This window comes from Drosophila albomicans, chromosome 2L (assembly GCF_009650485.2).
Source record: "Drosophila albomicans strain 15112-1751.03 chromosome 2L, ASM965048v2, whole genome shotgun sequence".
Classification (NCBI taxonomy): Eukaryota; Metazoa; Arthropoda; class Insecta; order Diptera; family Drosophilidae; genus Drosophila; species Drosophila albomicans.
Genome location: NC_047628.2, coordinates 10,187,535 through 10,210,776, shown reverse-complemented (window position 1 = coordinate 10,210,776; position 23,242 = coordinate 10,187,535). Strand labels below are relative to the sequence as shown.

At 34.5% G+C, this 23,242-nt stretch overlaps 5 protein-coding genes across 8 annotated transcripts; 4 read left to right on the top strand and 1 right to left on the bottom strand.

Moving 5' to 3' along the window:
* Positions 1 to 551: 551 nt before the first annotated feature.
* On the bottom strand, positions 552 to 8,709 carry LOC117563748 (UDP-glucosyltransferase 2-like). 4 transcript variants are annotated; one of them, XM_052002804.1, is made up of 4 exons: positions 8,000 to 8,709; positions 7,807 to 7,940; positions 4,263 to 4,637; positions 552 to 1,059 (listed from the first exon to the last, which is right to left on the bottom strand). In XM_052002804.1, exons 1-4 carry the CDS (start codon positions 8,692 to 8,694, stop codon positions 659 to 661), a joined length of 1,605 nt encoding a protein of 534 aa, XP_051858764.1. In that variant the 5' UTR covers positions 8,695 to 8,709; the 3' UTR covers positions 552 to 658. The 4 variants fall into 4 exon arrangements, with proteins under 4 accessions (XP_051858764.1, XP_051858763.1, XP_034099524.2 ...); XM_052002803.1 differs by lacking the exons at positions 7,807 to 7,940; positions 8,000 to 8,709 and adding an exon at positions 4,831 to 5,541 and having other exon boundaries at positions 4,263 to 4,771; XM_034243633.2 differs by lacking the exons at positions 4,263 to 4,637; positions 7,807 to 7,940; positions 8,000 to 8,709 and adding an exon at positions 1,628 to 2,325 and having other exon boundaries at positions 552 to 1,568.
* Positions 8,710 to 10,011: 1,302 nt separating this feature from the next.
* LOC117564744 (UDP-glycosyltransferase UGT5-like) lies at positions 10,012 to 11,694 on the top strand. Its single transcript, XM_052002284.1, has 2 exons — positions 10,012 to 10,694; positions 10,756 to 11,694. Exons 1-2 carry the CDS (start codon positions 10,012 to 10,014, stop codon positions 11,666 to 11,668), a joined length of 1,596 nt encoding a protein of 531 aa, XP_051858244.1. The 3' UTR covers positions 11,669 to 11,694.
* A 2,145-nt stretch (positions 11,695 to 13,839) lies between these two features.
* Positions 13,840 to 15,496, top strand: LOC117563747 (UDP-glycosyltransferase UGT5-like). The gene is made up of 2 exons (XM_034242228.2): positions 13,840 to 14,522; positions 14,584 to 15,496. The coding sequence occupies exons 1-2, from the start codon at positions 13,840 to 13,842 to the stop codon at positions 15,494 to 15,496; spliced, it is 1,596 nt and encodes a 531-aa protein (XP_034098119.2).
* Positions 15,497 to 17,577: 2,081 nt separating this feature from the next.
* Positions 17,578 to 19,260, top strand: LOC127565117 (UDP-glycosyltransferase UGT5-like). Its single transcript, XM_052002281.1, has 2 exons — positions 17,578 to 18,260; positions 18,322 to 19,260. The coding sequence occupies exons 1-2, from the start codon at positions 17,578 to 17,580 to the stop codon at positions 19,232 to 19,234; spliced, it is 1,596 nt and encodes a 531-aa protein (XP_051858241.1). The 3' UTR covers positions 19,235 to 19,260.
* A 1,518-nt stretch (positions 19,261 to 20,778) lies between these two features.
* Positions 20,779 to 22,470, top strand: LOC117563746 (UDP-glucosyltransferase 2-like). Its single transcript, XM_052002280.1, has 2 exons — positions 20,779 to 21,467; positions 21,533 to 22,470. Exons 1-2 carry the CDS (start codon positions 20,779 to 20,781, stop codon positions 22,443 to 22,445), a joined length of 1,602 nt encoding a protein of 533 aa, XP_051858240.1. The 3' UTR covers positions 22,446 to 22,470.
* The last annotated feature ends 772 nt before the right edge of the window (positions 22,471 to 23,242 follow it).

The window sequence follows — 23,242 nt, the reverse complement described above, 5'->3', positions numbered from 1 at the left end:
CGGATAACAAATTATACATTGACCTGGGTTATGATTTCTAATATATTTATATAATTCTGGTGATTGTTTAGCAAATTGTGTAATATTTTTATATAAAGAATAATTATAATGGTTAAGATTTTCACAAGATTCTAAATTTGGTATATATAGCCAACAAATCTTTTAACAATATTTTTCTTAACTTTTGAATTGTGGAAAGTGATATCATATTGCAATTATAATCAAGTTATGCTAGCTTATGCAATTATTCTTCAATTCTTAAATTATAACTATTATAGACTACATAAAAAATATTTAAGAACTGGCTGCAGCTATCATAACTCATTTTATTTTGGTTGACAATATAGTATTTTCAAACGACTTGGTGTTCTTTAAAAGTAATGCTCGTCTTTTGTATTTGAATTGACGATTTTCTGAATTTTATTTCATATACTAATTTAATAATTGAGGTGATTATTCTTAAAAAAAGCTTCACGAAAGTATAATTCTGATATGAGCCATACTCTTGAGTTGTTCCCATTAATATGAAAAATAAATTATGAAATACAAAATGAATCGACACACTTCAAAATTGGTAATTTTATTAAAAATTTAAAGTTATTACGTTTCGTCATGTCATCAGCAGCACGTATTTATTAAAAGACATCTATTTTTAAGCCTAATGTTTTTTGATTTTATCAATGCTTTCGGGCTTTCCCTTGAGCTTTCTGATAATTGCAGTGATCGTTAACTTGCTTATATAGATAAAAACAATTACTACTATTACAAGTAAGGCAACCACATCCAAGTTATGGGACGCAATGAAGTTCATTTGCTTCAAAGGACTCTGCAGATGAGGGGCTCCATGATGACGCATCACATACTCGGACCAGTAAAGAACAGTCTGTCTAGCAGACATGGGTCTGTCTCTATATAAAGCAGAGAAGGTCTTCACTTTTTCACTATACTGTGGATTTTCCAAAAGCTCAGTCAGACTCTCTTCGAAGGGTTGTTCTTCGAGAGTCAGCAGACTCAAACTGAGACCGAATCCATCTTTCACCATTTTCAAAGCATTGCTATGTTGGTCACCAAATATGGGAAGCGCCAACATTGGTTTTCCATGATACTGGGCCTCTGTTATGCCTCCTTTTCCAGCATGTGTGATAAAGAGTGTAATGTTGGGATGAGCCAAAATATCATCTTGAGGCAGCCACTTCGAGTAGAGAATATTATCCGATTTGCCGGGAGTATTATCGAGGTCTTCCCATTTCCAAATAACTCGTTGTTTCAGCTTCGACAGTACATTGAATATTTTTATGTTTGTTTCCGGTTTAAGGTGTGAGCTCTTTACATTGGATCCCAACGAGAGGAGAATAGCACCATTGTCAGCTTTACTGAGGAACTCCGCAAGTTGTTTGGGTAACGGATTCGGTTTGTCTTTAATCTGAATGCCACCTACTTCGATAACTGATGGAACATTGGGTCTGATGGGTCCTTCACTAAGAGCATGAGAACTGAAGAAAACAAGTGATACATTCTTGCCAATCTCTTCAAAGGGGGGCATACTCGGATCGTCGCCATAAACTAGTCTGCAAAGAATATTAAATATTTAATTCACACAAAATAATAAATCGATCTAAAAACTTACTTGTATGAGTTAACATTATAGATCTCCAGAATTGCAAAAAGTACTTCCAAGGCAGCATTTGCAAATAAATTTTGAATTCGTTGCACAAACGTCATCGCTTGACCTCTCTCTACAGCCATACCTATTGAGGGCAGATAGGAAATCGATGAGGGATTACCTACTATACCATCAAATAATTGATTTGGCGGCATTGAGGCCGCTACTATAGCGGGAGCTTTGAATTTATGTGCAATTCCCAATTGATAAGTGTTAAGGAAGTAGCCCAACACAACTAGGTCGAACTTGTTGTCCTTGTTCTCATATAGATCCTTCACACGCTGATCTCTCATGATATCCCGCATCTTGTCCATCATAAATTTCATTTGACCCATTGACCGGAACATGGTAGCAATCATATTGCTATTGTCCTGGCTGGCAAATTGCGCAATAGTGGCACTCATCTGCTTATTATCCTCCTCGCTCAAAGGAACTTGGATGACAGTAATATCCTTATGAGTCACTACAGGTTTCAGAGCCGTTATTACGGTCACATTATGCCCATTTTCAGCCAGAACCTTTATCATCGACATTTGTACGATTAAGTGCGAGGGACTTGTGCTCGTAAACACTCCGAGAATATTTCCACCTTGACTGCCACTGATAAGCAAAACACTCACTAGCGCGAGTATTACGGTCTGACGACTGCTGCGATCCATATTGATGTCTGGAATATTTGTAAAGACTACTGCAATTTTCGCAATTTGCCTATTTTATATAGTCAGTGAGAACAGGTTATCGCGTACTTGACTGATAACATAATTCGCTGCAAACTTCAAAATAAATGGTGAAATTGTTAAACGGGCATGATATATTAGTAACCGGGGTTAAGAAATCCCAAGAGCACACAATAACAACAGCAAATATGAATTCTTATAATTTTGGTGCCATCTGATAAAAATTTTAAATGTTGTCTAAGAAATACTTTTATGAGGCACAACAAAATGCTTCTGCCTAGAATAGTTTGGTTGACAATCTGGTATATTTTAAATTCAATAGTATATTTCGAAAATACAGCTTTCGACATATTTTAGTATTTTTCGGTATTTTATTCGGTATATAACTTTTTTTTGAGTAGCGGGAATAACACAATCAAGCGTACTTGACTGTATAATTTAAAACTGATTTTGTTAAATTTCATCTTGAATAAAAGCAAAACAAAGAGGTATTATTCACATAGCTTAGCAAATTAACATACAGCAAAAATACTTAAATATACCGGCAATATTTGCTACATTAATATAATATTAATAATAATATACCATAAGGTATAAAATATATCAGCCTAAGCAATCAAGACGAGTAAAACGGCGTTTTTCCATACAAAAGCATTTCTTGAAAATAATAATAATACCGCTATTAAAATACATTTATCTGATTATTGTATTGGAAACCAAAGGTATATTTGTAATATTGAAAAATAACATTAAATATATAATATTGTCAACGTACAAAATCCTAAAAAACGCTATAAAAATATTCTTAGTATAACTTATCTTAAGTTTTATGAAATCTAGTTTTGAAATTATGTGTGTTTTTGTTGTTTTCTCAGCTTTTCAAGGTTGTTAGATATGTTAGTGGAGCAAATTTGTAAAACTGGGGTAGGAGGTAAATATTAGATGTAAAATATTATAACAAAATTTGTCACTGAGTATCTCAATGTTAAACTCTGTTAAATTGGGGATACCTATTTGTTCAATTTTAATAAAAAGACCAAAAAAATAATTTACTAAACCTTAGAGAATTTAAAAAGATACCACCATTACTCGCTTTTTATGGCGGATAATAAAAATTAATTTTTTAGCATCACCTGGATATAATCAAAAACAAAACTGCAAATTTAAAAAGTTTTGTATACTATTGTTGTATGATATACAGTATATACCACACCCATTTTTGGGGTAGTCGTCGTTAAATAAAAAGTCTTGTATAATAGAGATTAAATTTGGTTTGATTTTCCATTATTTCATATGAGTACATAATAAGAAATAGTAATTCAAGCAGAAGCGCTTTGGCGATAACAATATATGTAAGTGCAATCTAATAAGTGCATTATAAGAGAATAATGTAATGTTAAAGAAATTATGAAATCTAAATGTAAAAAGCAGACATACAAATTGATATTAAAAGTGTAATTTTCAATTATTTCGTGTTGTTATGAGTTGCACGTACTTAACGTAATTTATAGGCTCTTAAATCTAATGCTTTTTTAGTTTATCAGTATTTTTCGGTTTTCCCTTTAACTTTTTGATTACCACAGTCAACACGAACTTGCTAATGTAGATAAAAACAATTAATACAGTTACAAGCAATGCGAACACATCCAAGTTGTTAGACGCAATAAAGTTCATTTGCATCAAAGGACTCTGCAGATGAGGTGCTCCATGATGACGCATCACATACTCGGACCAGTAAAGAACACTTTCTCGAGCAGACATAGGTCTGTCCCTATATAAAGCGGAGAAAGTCTTTACTTTATGTGTATACTGTGGATTTTCCAGCAGTTCAGTCAGACTCTCTTTGAAAGGCTGTTCTTCGAGAGTCAGCAGACTCAAGCTGAGACCAAATCCATCTTTCACCATTCTCAAAGCATTGCTAGGTTGATCACCAAATATGGGAAGCGCTAACATTGGTTTTCCATGATACTGCGCCTCTGTTATGCCTCCTTTTCCTGCATGTGTGATAAAGAGTGTAATGTTGGGATGAGCCAAAATATCATCTTGAGGCAACCACTTCGAGTACAGAATATTATCCGATTTGCCGGGAGTATTATCGAGGTCTTCCCATTTCCAAATGATACGTTGTTTCAGCTTCGACAACACATGGAATATTTTGTTGTTTGTGTCGGATTTTAAATGTGAGCTTTTCACATTGGATCCCAACGAAAGGAGAATAGCACTATTGTCAGCATTGCTTAGGAACTCGGCAAGTTGTTTGGGTAACGGATTCGGCTTGTCCTTTATCTGAATGCCACCTACTTCGATAACTGCTGGAACATTGGGTCTGATGGGTCCTTCACTGAGTGCATGAGAACTGAAGAAGGCCAGCGACACATTCTTGCAAATCTCTTCAAAGGGGGGCATAGTCGGATCGTCGCCATATACCTCTCTGCAGAGAAGAATTAAATCGTTAGTGTGTTCACTGATTAAAAAATATCTAAAACTTACTTATATGAGTTGGCATTATAGTTCTCCAGAATTGCAAAAAATACTTTCATTGCAATATTCGTAAGAAAGTTTTGAACTCGTTGCACAAATGTCATAATTTGACCTCTTTCGACTGCCATATTCATTGCCGGCACAAAGGATGCAACTGATGGATTGCCAACAACAGTGTTAAATATTTCATTGGGCGGCATTGAGGCTGCTACAACAACGGGAGCTTTTAATTTATGCGCAATTCCCAATTGGTATGTGTTAAGGAAGTATCCCAACATAACGAGATCAAACTTGTTGTCCTTGTTCTCGTAAAGATCCTTCACACGCTGATCTTTCATTATATCACGCATCTTGTCCATCATAAATTTCATTTGTCCCATTGAACGGAACATGGTAATAACCATATTGCTATTGTCCTGGCTGGCAAATTGGGCAATTGTTGCACTCATGTGTTTGTGATCCTCTTCGCTCATAGGAACCTGCACTACAGTGATATCCTTGTGATTTACAACGGGTTTGAGAGCCGTAATTACGGTCACATTATGCCCATTTTCAGCCAGAACCTTTGCCATCGACATGTGTATAATCAAATGCGAGGGACTTAGACTCGTAAATACTCCGAGTATATTTCCACCTTGACAGCCGCTGATAAGCAAAACACTCAGTAGAGCGAGTAGCACTGTTCGATTACTGCCGCGATCCATGTTGATGTCTCAAAATATTTGCAAAGACTACTGCAAATTGGTTAGTCTGCTTTCTTTATATAGCCGTTGATAAGACTTATCGCGTACTTGACTGATAACATGCGTCAACGCAAGTTTCGAAACAGGTGGTGAAATTTGTTAAACGGACAACAAGTTATGTAGTGACCAGGGTTATGATTTTGTTCCATTATATGTTATCTTTCTAAAGTTATGCAGCTGGCGTATAATGTAATTGCTTCCTTAAAAATAAATTAAGAAAAATATATAATATAAAATCCACATCTTTTTTGATTCGTTTATATAGAAACTAATTTTAAATGGAATATGTGTTCTTTTAAGTATAAACATTAATAATTAAAAATGATAAGACTTTGTACTGTTGTACTAGATTCAATTGGAGAACGTGGTTATTTGGCATTGTACCTTGAATTTGTTTTTGTAGTTTGAGTAGCTTATAAAGTGTGCGATCGAATTGTATATTCTATTATTATCACACCGCTATCAGCCGTCTATAACTGATAGCGAATTCGCAAAACAATCGATAACCCGTTTGCTGTGTTATCTGCAATTATCCGGTTTGTTTTGCTCACACTTCGCCTTTTATCAGTCTGAGAGAGGCGAGAGTAGCGGCTGCAAAATCTCAAATTCATTGTATTAATCGTCGTCACTAGCTGATAAGTATAGGAATACCTGCTGATAGGTTTTCCATTATCATATTGACGATAGGAAAGTACGACGAAGACTGTTTGGCTACGAATGCTGACTGGCGGCTTTATCCTTATAATGCAACTAATGTTTAAATAATCTACATCATGAAATAAGTTTCAGCGCTAATCTGTTTGCAAGACTTTTAATATTTTATATATGTAAGTAAGAAAAACCTGCAGAACTTTGACCTCAAATATTTTGTTGAAAACCATGATATGAAAGTTGAGCAACCTATGTACATAACAAATTATATTGCGTCAGCTACTGATTATCGGTCAAATTTAAAAATGTTATCTCGACATGTGGATTTAATAAAACTCATAGTCATGATGAAAGTAGAATGAACAATATAATTTGACTGAAAATTAAATATTTTAATCAGGTGGGTATAAATTACAAATTAAATATTAATATTAGAAGATTTATTTAATTATTTAAGAAATAATTTTGTATTGTAAAAGCGACCGCTGCTGTCGAGTCTTTTTTGCTTTGGCTGGCAATCTGGTATATTTTGTTCTATACGGAATTTGCTTTGAATGCATCGATATACCAAATTTTGCTTTGGCATATTTTAGTATTTTTTCGGTGTATTAAGTTGTTATATTTTTAGAATATGGTGCAATCAGACGAGCAAAAATATACGTTTGTATCAGCAAAGATATACCTTACATTCCCAAGCGAATTATGCACATTCATTTATAAGAATTTTATCTTACATGAAATTTATTAATAATTACAAATTTATGTTATGTGTTAGTTACAATACAATGTTATTAGTTGCTCGTAATAATTTAAAATTAATGTCTTTTTATTTTGTCAGTATTTTTCGGGTTTCCCTTGAGTTTTTTGATTATCGCAGTCAACACGAACTTGCTAATGTAGATAAAAACAATTAAAACAGTTACAAGCAAGGCGAACACATCCAAGTTGTTTGACGCAATAAAGTTCATTTGCATCAAAGGACTCTGCAGATGAGGTGCTCCATGATGACGCATCACATACTCGGACCAGTAAAGAACACTTTCTCGAGCAGACATAGGTCTGTCCCTATATAAAGCCGAGAAAGTCTTTACTTTATGTGAATATTGAGGATTCTCCAGGAGTTCAGTCAGACTCTCTTTGAAGGGCTGTTCTTCGAGAGTCAGCAGACTCAAACTGAGACCAAATCCATCTTTCACCATTCTCAAAGCATTGCTAGGTTGATCACCAAATATGGGAAGCGCTAACATTGGTTTTCCATGATACTGAGCCTCTGTTATGCCGCCTTTTCCCGCATGTGTGATAAAGAGTGTAATGTTAGGATGAGCCAAAATATCATCTTGAGGCAGCCACTTCGAGTATAAAATATTCTCCGATTTGCCGGGAGTATTATCGAGGTCTTCCCATTTCCAAATGATACGTTGTTTCAGCTTCGACAACACATTGAATATTTTGTTGTTTGTGTCGGATTTTAAATGTGAGCTTTTCACATTGGATCCCAACGAGAGCAGAATAGCACCATTGTCAGCATTGCTTAGGAACTCAGCAAGTTGTTTGGGCAACGGATTCGGTTTGTCTTTAATCTGAATGCCACCTACTTCAATAACTGCTGGAACATTGGGTCTAATGGGTCCTTCGCTGATTGCATGCGAACTAAAGAAAGTAAGCGACACATTCTTGCCTAACTCTTCAAAGGCGGGCATATTAGGATCATCGCCATAAACTTCTCTGTAATAAAAATAGAAGAATTAATCAAGTTTTCTAGATGAAATACGATTTGAACTTACTTGTATGTGTTTGCATTATAGTTTTCTAGAAATCCAAAAAATACTTCAGTAGCAACATTTGTAAGGAAGTTTTGAACTCGTTGCACAAATGTCATAATTTGGCCTTTTTCGACTGCCATATTCATTGCAGGCACAAAGGAAGAAGCTGAAGGATTACCAACAACATTGTTAAAGATTTCCATGGGCGGCATTGATGCCGCTATAACAACGGGAGCTTTGAATTTATGCGCAATGCCCAGTTGATAAGAGTTGAGGAAGTATCCCAACATAACCAGATCGAACTTGTTGTCTTTATTTTCGTAAAGATCCTTCACACGCTGATCTTTCATTACATCCCGCATTTTGTCCATCATAAATTTCATTTGTCCCATTGAGCGGTACATGGTCATGAATATGTTGCTATTATCCTGACTGGCAAATTGGGCAAATATTGCGCTTGTTTGTTTGTGATCCTCTTCGCTCATGGGAACCTGCACAACGGTGATATTCTTATAAGTGACAGGAGGCTTCAAAGCCGTTATTACGGTCACATTATGACCATTCTCGGCCAAAACATTTGCCATCGCCAATTGTACAATTAAATGCGAGGGACTTAGACTAGGAAATACTCCGAGTATATTGCCACCTTGACTTCCACTGATAAGTAAAACACTCAGTAGAGCGAGAAGCACCGTTCTTTTACTGCTGTGATCCATATTGATATACCGAACTATTTGCACTGACTACTGCAAACTAGGTAGTCTACTTACTTTATATAGCCTTTGCTAAGGCTTATCTCGTACATGGTTGATAACATGACTAAACATAGGTTATTGTTTTATACTAAAGTATTGCTGTAACTGGTTTAGTACAACCTAATTGATAGCTTAACAGGTTATACATGATAAAGAACAATAGATTACGTAAATAAGCAAATAACATGAAAAATACCAATATGATAGAAATCACTTTTAAGTAATATCGTTTAGGCAAGGATTCTTTTGCGAAGTTTTTACTGGGTGCGATTTCTTTAACATTTTTTTTAGACAGCCCGCTAAGCCATACAGTCAGTTCTTTATATACTGTCGATAACTTAAGCTGATTTAAAATCCTATTTAAAGTTTTTAATGTCTTAGGGTTTTTTTTAAATCTTACGACTTATTTCTTAGACAACTCTTAAGTAATTTAAAGTTGTATATCCTTTTATAGCAGAGTATCGAATTGTGTATTGTGACCTAAGAACATAGATCTTAACTAAGTATGGTCAAATATATATTTCACACTTTCTTTCACAACTCTTTCTGTTGTTGATGTATACGCCATCAAATTATATAAAATACAATACCACACACAATTACCCGATACTCGAAAAGTAATTTTGACTCGTTTGTTTTGTTTTCAACAATTATCCGTTTTGTTTTGATTACTATTCTTCTGATAAAGGATCAATCAGTAAAAGACGAAAACAGTAGCTAGACAATCCCGTATAAATGTAGTCACTAAGTTGATAAATAAAGAAATACCTACTGATAAAAGTAGTTCACTATCATGCTGACGACAAGAATGTATATGGAAAATTGCCTGGCTACGAATGCTGACTGGCGTCTTTTAAATAGATTAGTTAAATCTTTAGAAAGCGGCTAATGACGATTAAATAATCTATTTCACGAAATAGGTTTCAGTCTTAATCTTATTACTTATACTTTATATAAGTAACAATTTGTGCACAATCTCGACTTCAAACATTTCATAGACATCGTTGATTAGCAAAGCAAATCAATGAATACGTCATCAATAAAAATGCGATTGGTAATGATTGTCGGTCAATTTTAAAATATTATCGCGACATGCCGCTTTAAAAAGTTCACAGTCACGATGAAAGTAGAATGAACAAATAGAATTTGAGTGCAATATTATCAACTTTTCTTGGGTAAACAATAATTGTTTATAAAAATAGCTTGCTAAACATTTTTATATATAGTGTGTGAAATAGAGACCACTGTCAGTTTACGAAAATTTTTCAAACCGTTCAAATGTCTTCGTACGGGGTATTATTAGCGCTTCTTGGAGCAATACTTATCTCTGGTGCTCATGGAGCGAATATACTAGGCTTATTTAGTTGCCCGGGCCCCTCACATTTGATTATCGAAATGTCAATGGCAAAAGTCTTAGCCGAGAATGGACACAACGTGACAGTAGTGACAACCATTCCACCAGTTGTCACTCATAAGAACATTAAGGTTATTATAGTGCCTATGACGAAGGAGCAACAAGAAGGTTTGAATAAGATGTTGTCCAGCGTTATGCAAACGGATAATAGCGACACAGGCACAGCTTTTTTGCGTATGCGTAGCCAATTAAAGATCATGTTTGATAAGAATCGTGAAGTCATGGAGGATCAACGCGTCAAAGATCTCTACGAGAACAAGGATAACAAGTTCGACTTGGTTATGATTGGATACTTCTTGAATAACTTTCAATTGGCTATTGCTCAAAAACTAAAAGTTCCCGTAGTGATTGCATCATCTACATTTCAATGGGGAGTGTTCGACAGCATGATTGCAAATCCAGCTGACATCGCTTATGTTCCGGCGATGGGCGTCAATTTCAATAAAGGCCCAATCGACTTAAAACAACGTTTTTCCAACTTTATTTCAACGCTTTTTGAGAAGCTTTTTGTCTACCTAATTGAAAAAGATAATGCCGAGGCTTACTAGTAAGTAATATCTTATAATATAATATGTCTACAAATATTAATTGTTCATCCCCTGATACAGTGACCTCTATGGTAACGATCCTGATATGCCAACTTATGATGAATTGAATAGGAATGTGTCATTAGTTCTCTTCAATTCACATGGCATCAGCGAAGGTCCCATTAGACCCAATGTGCCAGGAGTAATCGAAGTTGGAGGCATTCAGGTTAAAGATACACCAGATCCCTTACCACAAGCGATGTCTGAATTCCTAAACAATGCAACCGACGGTGCTATCCTGCTCAGCTTGGGATCAAACATTCAAGGAAAATATCTGAATCCAGAAACTGTTCAGAAGATGTTCAAAGTTTTGTCAAAATTGAAACAGCGAGTTATTTGGAAGTGGGAAGATATTGACAACACTCCTGGAAAATCTGCGAATATTATGTACTCCAAGTGGCTTCCTCAGGATGATATTCTGGCCCATCCAAAGATCGTTCTCTTCATAAACCATGCTGGACGTGGCGGCATTACAGAGTCACAGTATCACGGAAAACCAATGCTCTCACTTCCAGTCTTTGGAGATCAACCTGGAAACGCAGATAAGATGGTATCTGATGGCTTTGGCCTCAGCATGTCGCTGTTGGCTTTGGAGGAGAAGCCTTTCCGGGATAATGTTATAGAACTTCTCGAAAATCCGAAGTACACTCAGAAGGTTAAGGCCTTCTCTGAATTATTCAGAGATCGACCATTAACTGCTCGTCAGACTGTGCTCTACTGGACTGAGTACGTGCTTCGCCATCATGGAGCTCCTCATCTGCAATCTCCCCTGTTGCGCCTGAGCTTTGTGGAAGCACATAATATTGATGTCTACGCTGTGATTTTAGTTGCTCTTGTAGTTATCCTATTTATAAATAAGATAATTCTGCAATTCGTCTATAGAAAAATAACTGGTCAGTCAAAGAAGAACACAAATGCTAAAAAGACAAATTAAAATGAAATGATCTAGCATTCTTTCAAAAAGCCACAAAAAAATGTTGAATTTAACAATACATATGTTTAATAAATTTATTTAAATACGTACAAGAATATAATTTAATTTATTGGGTTTTTTCTTCATATAGTCAAACATTCTGTTCTTTAAGATATTCCCTTTTTAAGAATTAAAACATTTTGTAATGTCATGGAGCATTTAAAACAAACGCTGAACTTTAAATATTTTTAGACACACAATAATGGCTAGTATTTATGATTTCTGAAAATTTGTTTACGAATTAGAAGTTATTTGAAAATTAATTAAATACATATAATGACTTGGTATTTTTTGACATTAATACTGCACTGTTTTGCAGATTTTCTGGGATCGTTATTAACGTCATATTGTGCAAAATATTGAATAGATTTAAAATTAGAAAATCAATTTGTATTTTTTTAAGGAAATTTAAATTTTTGAGTATGACAGCATCGTTAGCCCTAAGTAATACTAGAAATAAACTATAAGAAAAGAGGAGTGTGAACGTAATTAACACAGTGTATTTATATGTTTAATTCGCCTTATATTTTTATTCGCTTCCATTGTGAGCCTGGAATAATTCACTAGTATTTCACTGAATTGTTGGTTTGCTAAAAGGTAAGAATATAAACAAAAGCTAATCTAATTATTAACAATAAAATTATACATTAATTCATTGGAAGACTTATCTATCACTTTTTATTTGCAGTGTACATTCTGGATGGTTTCACAAGTTTAATAAAATTTGTCCCTACAATTTTCAACCATTCTTTATTTTCTTAAATTTATGTTTTTATTTGTATATCATCTGGTATTATCTTATATATAATAGAATCAATATGAATTGTGAATATATGTAATCACTTAGGAGTTCAAGGAGACTTTTAATTATATCCCTAACCTGACATTTCATTGCTTTAAATATTAATATTTGTTGAATCAAAATATATGGTTTTATTCAATTTTTCTTCTTAATTATTTGGAATGAAAGATATCATAACTAAACAGATTATATTTTCTAATCAAAATTTGGTATCTTATTCTGCTATTTTATTTATTATTCACATAATAAAGTAACAAGCCAGAGATTACATCCAAATGAGCGAAATTAAAAGAACAGAACAGAACGTTCACTGATAAAACAAGTAAGAAAGTTACAGTCGAGTGTGCTCGACTGTGTGATACCCGCTACCCATTTTAAATAAAAGCAAAATATTGCGGTATTTTTTCAAAATATCCCGAAAATACAAATCTACTAAAAATATACCAAACGGTATATTTGTTATATCGATATAGTACCACATTCAAAATATACCATAGACGGCACAATATACCAGATTGTCGGCCAAAGCAACTAAGACCCCCAGTAAGTAGGCGTTTTTGCCCTTACTAAAGTATTTCTTTAATAACTTCCATAATTTTTATCTGATCGCAGTCAAATTTTCAGAAATCATAAATATTATAGTTATTATTGTATACAAAATTCGCAGCTGTAGCTTTAATATTACGCTTGTTAGTGGGCGTGGCAAAAATTTTAAACAAACTTGATCTGCGTGCAAAAATAAAAAATGCTGTCGAAAAAAATTATAGCTCTATCTCTTATAGTCTCTGAGATCCAGTGTTTCATACGGACAGACGGACAGACTGACAGACGAATAGACGGATATGGCTAGATCGTCTCGGCTGTTGACTATGATCAAGAATATATATATTCTTTATAGGTTCGGAGATGCCTCCTTCTACCTATTACATACATTTCCTGCCGGCATAAAGTTATAATACCCTTCTACCCTATGGGTAGCGGGTATCAAAATGAACGACCTTCACTTAACACTATCAGTCACCCATACAAATCCATTAATTCGACCTCAAACATTTCGCAGAGCATATTGATTAGCGAGGCAAAGAGTACGTCACCGATAAAATTTCAACGCTTAACGGTTGCTCGACAAATTTAAAATATTATCTCGGTATAAGGGACTTTTAAAGTACAGAGTCATCATGAAAATGGAACAAAATAATGTAAGTCAAGTGAGAATTTTAATCAATCATTAGCTTAATAAAATAGTGAATTGATAACGCTACACATTTGTATATATAGTGTGTGAAATAGAGACCACTGTCAGTTTACGAAAATTTTTCAAACCGTTCAAATGTCTTCGTACGGGGTATTATTAGCGCTTCTTGGAGCAATACTTATCTCTGGTGCTCATGGAGCCAATATACTGGGCGTATTTAGTTGCCCCGCACCATCACATTTGATTATCGAAATGTCAATGGCAAAAGTCTTAGCCGAGAATGGACACAACGTGACAGTGGTTACAACTCTCCAGCCAGTTGTCACTCATAAAAACATTAAGGTTATTCTAGTGCCTATGACGAAGGAGCAACAAGAAGGTTTGAATAAGATGATGGCCAGCGTTATGCAAACAGATAATAGCGATACAGGCACAGCTTTTTTGCGTATGCGTAGCCAATTAAAGATCATGTTTGATAAGAATCGTGAAGTCATGGAGGATCAACGCGTCAAGGATCTCTACGAGAACAAGGATAACAAGTTCGATTTGGTAATGCTTGGATACTTCTTGAATAACTTTCAATTGGCTATTGCTCAAAAACTGAAAGTTCCCGTAGTGATTGCATCATCTACATTTCAATGGGGAGTGTTCGACAGCATGACTGCAAATCCAGCTGACATCGCTTATGTTCCGGCGATGGGCGTCAATTTCAATAAAGGCCCAATAGATTTAAAACAACGTTTTTCCAACTTTATTTCAACGCTTTTTGAGAAGCTTTTTGTCTACCTAATTGAAAAAGATAATGCCGAAGTTTACTAGTAAGTATTATCTTATAATATAATATGTCTACAAATATTAATTGTTCATCCATTGATACAGTGACCTCTATGGTAACGATCCTGATATGCCAACTTATGATGAATTGAATAGGAATGTGTCATTAGTTCTCTTCAATTCACATGGCATCAGCGAAGGTCCCATTAGACCCAATGTGCCAGGAGTAATCGAAGTTGGAGGCATTCAGGTTAAAGATACACCAGATCCCTTACCACAAGCGATGTCTGAATTCCTAAACAATGCAACCGACGGTGCTATCCTGCTCAGCTTGGGATCAAACATTCAAGGAAAATATCTGAATCCAGAAACTGTTCAGAAGATGTTCAAAGTTTTGTCAAAATTGAAACAGCGAGTTATTTGGAAGTGGGAAGATGTTGACAACACTCCTGGAAAATCTGCAAACATTCTTTACTCCAAGTGGCTTCCTCAGGATGATATTCTGGCTCATCCCAAGATTGTTCTCTTCATAAACCATGCTGGACGTGGCGGCATTACGGAGTCACAGTATCACGGAAAACCAATGCTCTCACTTCCAGTCTTTGGAGATCAACCTGGAAACGCAGATAAGATGGTATCTGATGGCTTTGGCCTCAGCATGTCGCTGTTGGCTTTGGAGGAGAAGCCTTTCCGGGATAATGTTATTGAACTTCTCGAAAATCCGAAGTACACTCAGAAGGTTAAGGCCTTCTCTGAATTATTCAGAGATCGACCATTGACTGCTCGTCAGACTGTGCTCTACTGGACTGAGTATGTGCTTCGCCATCATGGAGCTCCTCATCTGCAATCTCCCCTGTTGCGCCTGAGCTTTGTGGAAGCACATAATATTGATGTCTACGCTGTGATTTTAGTTGCTCTTGTAGTTATCCTATTTATAAATAAGATAGCTTTACAATTACTCTATAGAAAATTAACCGGAAAGTCAAAGAAGAACACAAATGCTAAAAAGACAAATTAAAATGAAATGATCTAGCATTCTTTCAAAAAGCCACAAAAAAATGTTGAATTTAACAATACATATGTTTAATAAATTTATTTGAATACGTTAAAGAATATAATTTAATTTATTTGGTGTTTTCTTCTTATAGTCAAACATTCTGTTCTCTAAGATATTCCCTTTTTAATTATTAAATGTTTTGTAATGTCACAAAATGTGTTTGCATTAGAAACACACGCTGAACTTAAAATATTTTTAGACACACAATATTGACTAGTATTTATGAATTCTAAAAATTTGTTTACGAATTAGAAGTTATTTGAAAATTAATTAATTAAATTAAATATAGCTTTTGGTTTAATGACTTGGTATTTTTTGACATTAATACTAGACCATTTTGCAGATTTTCTGAGATCGCAATTAACGTCATATTGTGCAGGATATTGAATAGACTTAACATTAGAAAAACAATTTGTATTTTTTTAAGGAAATTTAAATTTTTGAGTACGACAGAATCGTTAGCCCTAAGTAATACTAGAAATAAGCTGAAAGAAAAGAGGGGGTTTATCGTAATTAACACAGTGTATTTATATGTTTAATTCGTATTTTATTTTTAGTCCATTCAATTATGCTACTGGAAGAGTTAACTAGTATTTCACTGATTTGTTGGTTTGCTAAGAGATAAAAATATAAACAAAAGCTAATCCAATTATTAACAATGAAATTATACATTAAGGCTTATCTATCACTTTTTATTTGCAGTGTACATTTTGGATGGTTTCACAAGCTTATAAAAATTTGTCCCTACAAGTTTCAACCTTTCTTTATTTTCTTAAATTTACTTTTATATTTGTATATCATCTGGTTTTATCTTATATATAATAGAATCAATATGAATTGTGAAATATGTAATCACTTAGGAGTTCAAGGAGACTTTTAATTATATCCCTAACCTCATTTCATTTTAAATTAATATTTGTTGAATCAAAATATAGTTTTATTCAATTTTCTTCTTAATTAGTTATGAAAGATATCATAACTAAACCTGATATTTTCTCTTATTCCTATTAGATAAACAATTGTGTATTTCATTGATTAAAAGAACAGAAAGAACGTTTATAAATCAAATGTGATACCCGCTACCCATTTTAAGTAAAAGCAAAAAATTGCGGTATTTTTTCAAAATATCGCGAATATACAAATCTACTAAAAATATACCAAACGGTAAATTTGTTATATCGATATAGTACCACATTCAAAATATACCATAGACGGCACAATATACCAGATTGTCGGCCAAAGCAACTAAGACCCCTAGTAAATAAGCGTTTTTGCCCATACAAGAGTATTTCTTTAATAACTTCCATAATTTTTATCTGATCGCAATCAAATTTTCAGAAATCATAAATACTATAGTTATTATTTTATACAAAATTCGCAGCTGTAGCTTGAATATTACGCTTGTTAGTGGGCGTGGCAAAAATTTGTAACAAACTTGATCTGCGTGCAAACATAAAAAATGCTGTCAAAAAAAATTATAGCTCTATCTCTTATAGTCTCTGAGATCCAGTGTTTCATACGGACAGACACACAGACTGACAGACGGATAGACGGATATGGCTAGATCGTCTCGACTGTTGGCGCTGATCAAGAATGTATATACTTTATAGGATCGGAGAAGCCTCCTTCTACCTGTTACATACATATCCATCCGGCACAAAGTTATAATACCCTTCTACCCTATGGGTAGCGGGTATCAAAATGAACGACCTTCACTCAACACTATTAGTCACCCATACAAATCCATTAATTCGACCTCAAACATTTCGAAGAGCATATTGATTAGCGAAGCAAAGAGTACGTCACCGATAAAATTTCAACGCTTAACGGTTGCTCGACAAATTTAAAATATTATCTCGGTATAAGGGACTTTTAAAGTACAGAGTCATCATGAAAATGGAACAAAATAATGTAAGTCAAGTGAGAATTTTAATCAATCATTAGCTTAATAAAATAGTGAATTGATAACGCTACACATTTGTATATATAGTGTGTGAAATAGAGACCACTGTCAGTTTACGAAAATTTTTCAAACCGTTCAAATGTCTTCGTACGGGGTTTTCTTCGCGCTATTTGGAGCAATACTTATCTCTGGTGCTCATGGAGCCAATATACTGGGCGTATTTAGTTGCCCCGCACCATCACATTTGATTATCGAAATGTCAATGGCGAAAGTCTTAGCCGAGAATGGACACAACGTGACAGTGGTTACAACTCTCCAGCCTGTTGTGACCCATAAAAACATTAAGGTCATTCTAGTGCCTATGACGAAGGAGCAACAAGAAGGGGTGAATAAGATGATGGCCAGCGTTATACAGACAGATAATAGCGATACAGGCACAGCTTTTTTGCGTATGCGTAGCCAATTAAAGATCATGTTTGATAAGAATCGTGAAGTCATGGAGGATCAACGCGTCAAAGATCTCTACGAGAACAAAGACAACAAGTTCGATTTGGTAATGCTTGGATACTTCTTGAATAACTTTCAATTGGCTATTGCTCAAAAACTGAAAGTTCCCGTTGTGATTGCATCATCCACATTTCAATGGGGAGTGTTCGACAGCATGACTGCAAATCCAGCTGACATCGCTTATGTTCCGGCGATGGGCGTCAATTTCAATAAGGGACCAATAGATTTAAAACAACGTTTTTCCAACTTTATTTCAACGCTTTTTGAGAAGCTTTTTGTCTACCTAATTGAAAAAGATAATGCCGAAGTTTACTAGTAAGTATTATCTTATAATATAATATGTCTACAAATATTAATTGTTCATCCATTGATACAGTGACCTCTATGGTAACGATCCTGATATGCCAACTTATGATGAATTGAATAGGAATGTGTCATTAGTTCTCTTCAATTCACATGGCATCAGCGAAGGTCCCATTAGACCCAATGTGCCAGGAGTAATCGAAGTTGGAGGCATTCAAATTAAAGATACACCAGATCCCTTGCCCCAAGCGATGTCTGAATTCCTAAATAATGCAACTGACGGTGCTATCCTGCTTAGCTTGGGATCAAACATTCAAGGAAAATTTCTGAATCCAGAAACTGTTCAGAAGATGTTCAAAGTTTTGTCAAAATTGAAACAGCGAGTTATTTGGAAGTGGGAAGATATAGACAACACTCCTGGAAAATCTGCGAATATTATGTACTCCAAGTGGCTTCCTCAGGATGATATTCTGGCGCATCCAAAGATCGTTCTCTTCATAAACCATGCTGGACGTGGCGGCATTACAGAGTCACAGTATCACGGAAAACCAATGCTCTCACTTCCAGTCTTTGGAGATCAACCTGGAAACGCAGATAAGATGGTATCTGATGGCTTTGGCCTCAGCATGTCGCTGTTGGCTTTGGAGGAGAAGCCTTTCCGGGATAATGTTATTGAACTTCTCGAAAATCCGAAGTACACTCAGAAGGTTAAGGCCTTCTCTGAATTATTCAGAGATCGACCATTGACTGCTCGTCAGACTGTGCTCTACTGGACTGAGTATGTGCTTCGCCATCATGGTGCTCCTCATCTGCAATCTCCCCTCTTGCGGCTGAACTTTGTGGAAGCACATAATATTGATCTCTACGCTGTGATTATAGTTGCTCTTGTAGTTATCCTATTTATAAATAAGATATTATTGACATTGCTTTATAGAAAACTAATAGGAAATTCAAAGAAGAAGACAAATGCTAAAAAGACAAATTAAAATAAAATGATCTAGCATACCTTCAAATAAGCCACAAGAAGATTATAAATTAAGTATTACATACATATACTTTATAAATTTATTTAAAGAATACACAAGAATACAATTTAATTTGTTAAATTTTTCTTCTTATAGTCGAACTTTCTTTTTTTAAGATATTCGTTTATTGAGAATACAAAAACCTTCTAATATCACAAAATGTGATTGCATATGAAATAATTGCTGAACTTAAAATATTTTTAGACACACAATAATATATGTAGTCTTTATGAATTCTGAGAATTTGTTTCCGATTAGATTAGATAAATGTCAGAAATCATTTTAAAATTATTTTAATTGGATTAACAGTCTGTTAGTAGTAGTGTATATAAGCATATGCGAAATATATCTTTCGGTCGAGTGCACTCGACTTTAGGTTTCTTACTTTATTTTTTTTTTTTTGAAAGGATATTATAATTTGAGTATATGAATCTTTTGCCGTACAGAATTAATTATTAACTAGAAACAAGCTTAAAGAAAAGACGAGATTTAAAGTAATTAACACGTATTGTAAATATATTTTTGTATTTGACATTTAATTCGTGCTTGCGTAGCATTTTACTTATGGTGCTATGCTATTCCATTGTGCTACTTGAAGCTTCTTGCAAGAAATGCGTCAAAAAGTATTGCCCGATTTTCAAAACGTATCTGTGATTTTCTGTTATTTTTCCTTTAATTTTTTTCTTTTAATTTCCTGATATATTTAAAACATTGTTAACAGTAGCTTATTTTTTATTTATTGTGTTACACCGTATTTTTTTAATATCATCATGTATTATCTAATGTAAATATATGTAATCACTTCACTTATTTAGGATTCATATGTAGATACTTTTAAATATATTAAAAAATTTATATGTTTTCGTATTAATTATTATGTTCTTTATCGCTTTAATTATTATTAAAATAAACGTTGACTTTTAGCTATATATTGTGATACAGAAAGTTTGTTAATTACCTTTATATGATTTTATTAAATTTTCTTGTTGTTTATTTGGATTGAAAGATATCAAAATTAAATAGAAATACTCCTCTATAAAAGATTCGGAATATAATTCTGCTATCCTTAGTAAATCACATTGTAAAAAAAATAAGCCAAAGAATACATAACACAACATAATCGAAATCGAAAGAACAAATCGAACCAGTACGCTCACTGATAAAAAAGTGAACGACGTTCACTCAACACTATAATTTACCCATACAAATGCATGAATTCGACCTCAAATATTTCGCAGAGCATATTGATTAGCGAGGAAATGAGTATGACACCGATAAAATTTCAACGCTTAACGGTTGTTCGGCAGTTTTAAAACATTATCTCGGTATAAGGGCCTTCTAAAGTGCAGAGTCATGATGAAAATCAAATAAAATAATGTAAGTCAACTAACTTTTATCAATCATTGGCTTAATAAAATAATGAATTGATAACGCTACACAATCGTATATAAAGTCTGTTAATAGTGACCACAGATCAGTTTGCGAAAATCTTTCAAACCGTTCAAATGTCTTCGTACGCGGTATTCTTGACGCTCATTGGGGCAATACTTGTCTCTGGTGCTCATGGAGCTAATATACTAGGCATATTTAGCTGTCCTAGCCCCTCACATTTGATTGTAGAAATGTCAATGGCAAAAGTTTTAGCCGAGAATGGCCACAACGTGACAGTGGTTACAACTCTCAAACCTGTTGTGACCCATAAAAACATTAAGGTTATTGAACTACCACCATCAGATGAGGAGCAGGATGCATGGAATAAGATTATGGGTTCCATGATACAGACGGATAATACCGATACGGGTACAGCTCTACTGCGTATGCGCAGCCAATTGAAGAGTATGTTTGATAAGAATCGTGACGTCATGGAAGATCCTCAAGTGATAGACCTCTACGAGAACAAGGATAATAAGTTTGATTTGGTTATGATTGGATACTTCATGAATAACTTCCAGATGGGTATTGCTCAAAAACTCAAGGTACCCATTGTGATAGCAACTTCCATGTTCCAATGGGGAGTGTTCGATAGCATGCTTGGAAATCCAGCTGACATCGCTTATGTTCCGGCTGTGAACGTGCACGTTAATGAACATGGCTTAATGGATTTTAAACAACGCTTTTTCAACTTTATAACGTCGTGCTTCGAAAAGCTGTTTGTATACCTTATCGAAAAGATAATGCCGAAGCTTACTAGTAAGTATTATTACAATCAATTTTATTACCATCAATTAATTTACAATTTTTTATATATTTCTTCTACAGTTACCTCTATGGAAATGATTCTAATATGCCATCTTATGAAGAGCTAAATAGAAATGTTTCGCTGGTTCTCTTCAATTCACATGGCATCAGCGAAGGTCCCATTAGGCCAAATATGCCAGGAGTTATTGAAGTTGGAGGTATTCAAATTAAAGATACACCAGATCCCTTGCCACAAGCGATGTCTGAATTCCTAAATAATGCAACTGACGGTGCTATCCTGCTCAGCTTGGGATCAAACATTCAAGGAAAATTTCTGAATCCAGAAACTGTTCAGAAGATGTTCAAAGTTTTGTCAAAATTGAAACAACGAGTTATTTGGAAGTGGGAAGATATTGACAGCACTCCTGGAAAATCTGCGAATATTATGTACTCCAAGTGGCTTCCTCAGGATGATATTCTGGCCCATCCAAAGATCGTTCTCTTCATAAACCATGCTGGACGTGGTGGCATTACGGAGTCACAGTATCACGGAAAACCAATGCTCTCACTTCCAGTCTTTGGAGATCAACCTGGAAACGCAGATAAGATGGTATCTGATGGCTTTGGCCTCAGCATGTCGCTGTTGGCTTTGGAGGAGAAGCCTTTCCGGGATAATGTTATAGAACTTCTCGAAAATCCGAAGTACACTCAGAAGGTTAAGGCCTTCTCTGAATTATTCAGAGATCGACCATTGACTGCTCGTCAGACTGTGCTCTACTGGACTGAGTACGTGCTTCGCCATCATGGAGCTCCTCATCTGCAATCTCCCCTCTTGCGCTTGAGCTTTGTGGAAGCACATAATATTGATCTCTACGCTGTGATTTTAGTTGCTCTTGTAGTTATCCTATTTATAAATAAGATAGTCTTACAATTACTCTATAGAAGATTAACCGGAAAGTCAAAGAAGAACACAAATGCTAAAAAGACAAATTAAAATTAATGAATCTAGCACGAATTACAATTTTCTACGAGAAGATTATGATTTTAGTATTTTATATTATATTATATTATTTTACTTATATACAATGAATTAACATAAATTCAAGAATAATATTAAACATTTTGACGTTCATCTTCATGAAAGATATCTGCTACTCAAAATAAGTCTATGATGTATTAAAAAATAATTTTTTTCATATAACATAGTATAAGAATATAACTATTGTTAGCTAAACTTCAAAATTGCACGCGCATTTCTTTTGAGATTTTTTTTGGAAGAAAAACAGTGGCCTTCGTAGCTTGGTTTGGTTGACAATCTGATATATTTTGTACTCTGTGATATAATTTGAATGTAATGTATGTATTTTGATATACCAAATATAGACTTCAGTATATTTAAGTATTTTTGGTATATTAGCTTGGTATATTTCAGAAATAATACCTCAATGTTTTGCTTTAATTAAAAATGCGTAGAGGGTATTACACTCGAATGTAGCTATCTTATTTATTATTGCTGTTGTTTAATTTCTACTTACCTACTCGTTTACTTTCTGTTGATATGAGCTGGAATAGGCGCCACTGGGCTATTTGCAGCATTGACTCAAATTTCACTCAATTGTTGGAATGCTTATTAGATAATAATATAAACAAAAGCTAATTAAATTATTAACATGAAATTATACCTCAATTGATAACCAGCAATAGTGCGGCAGCAAGTTGCTGACCGATTTCAGACGCTTATCTACAAATAGTATTATGTTTAATAACAAATCACGATGACTTAACAATTTT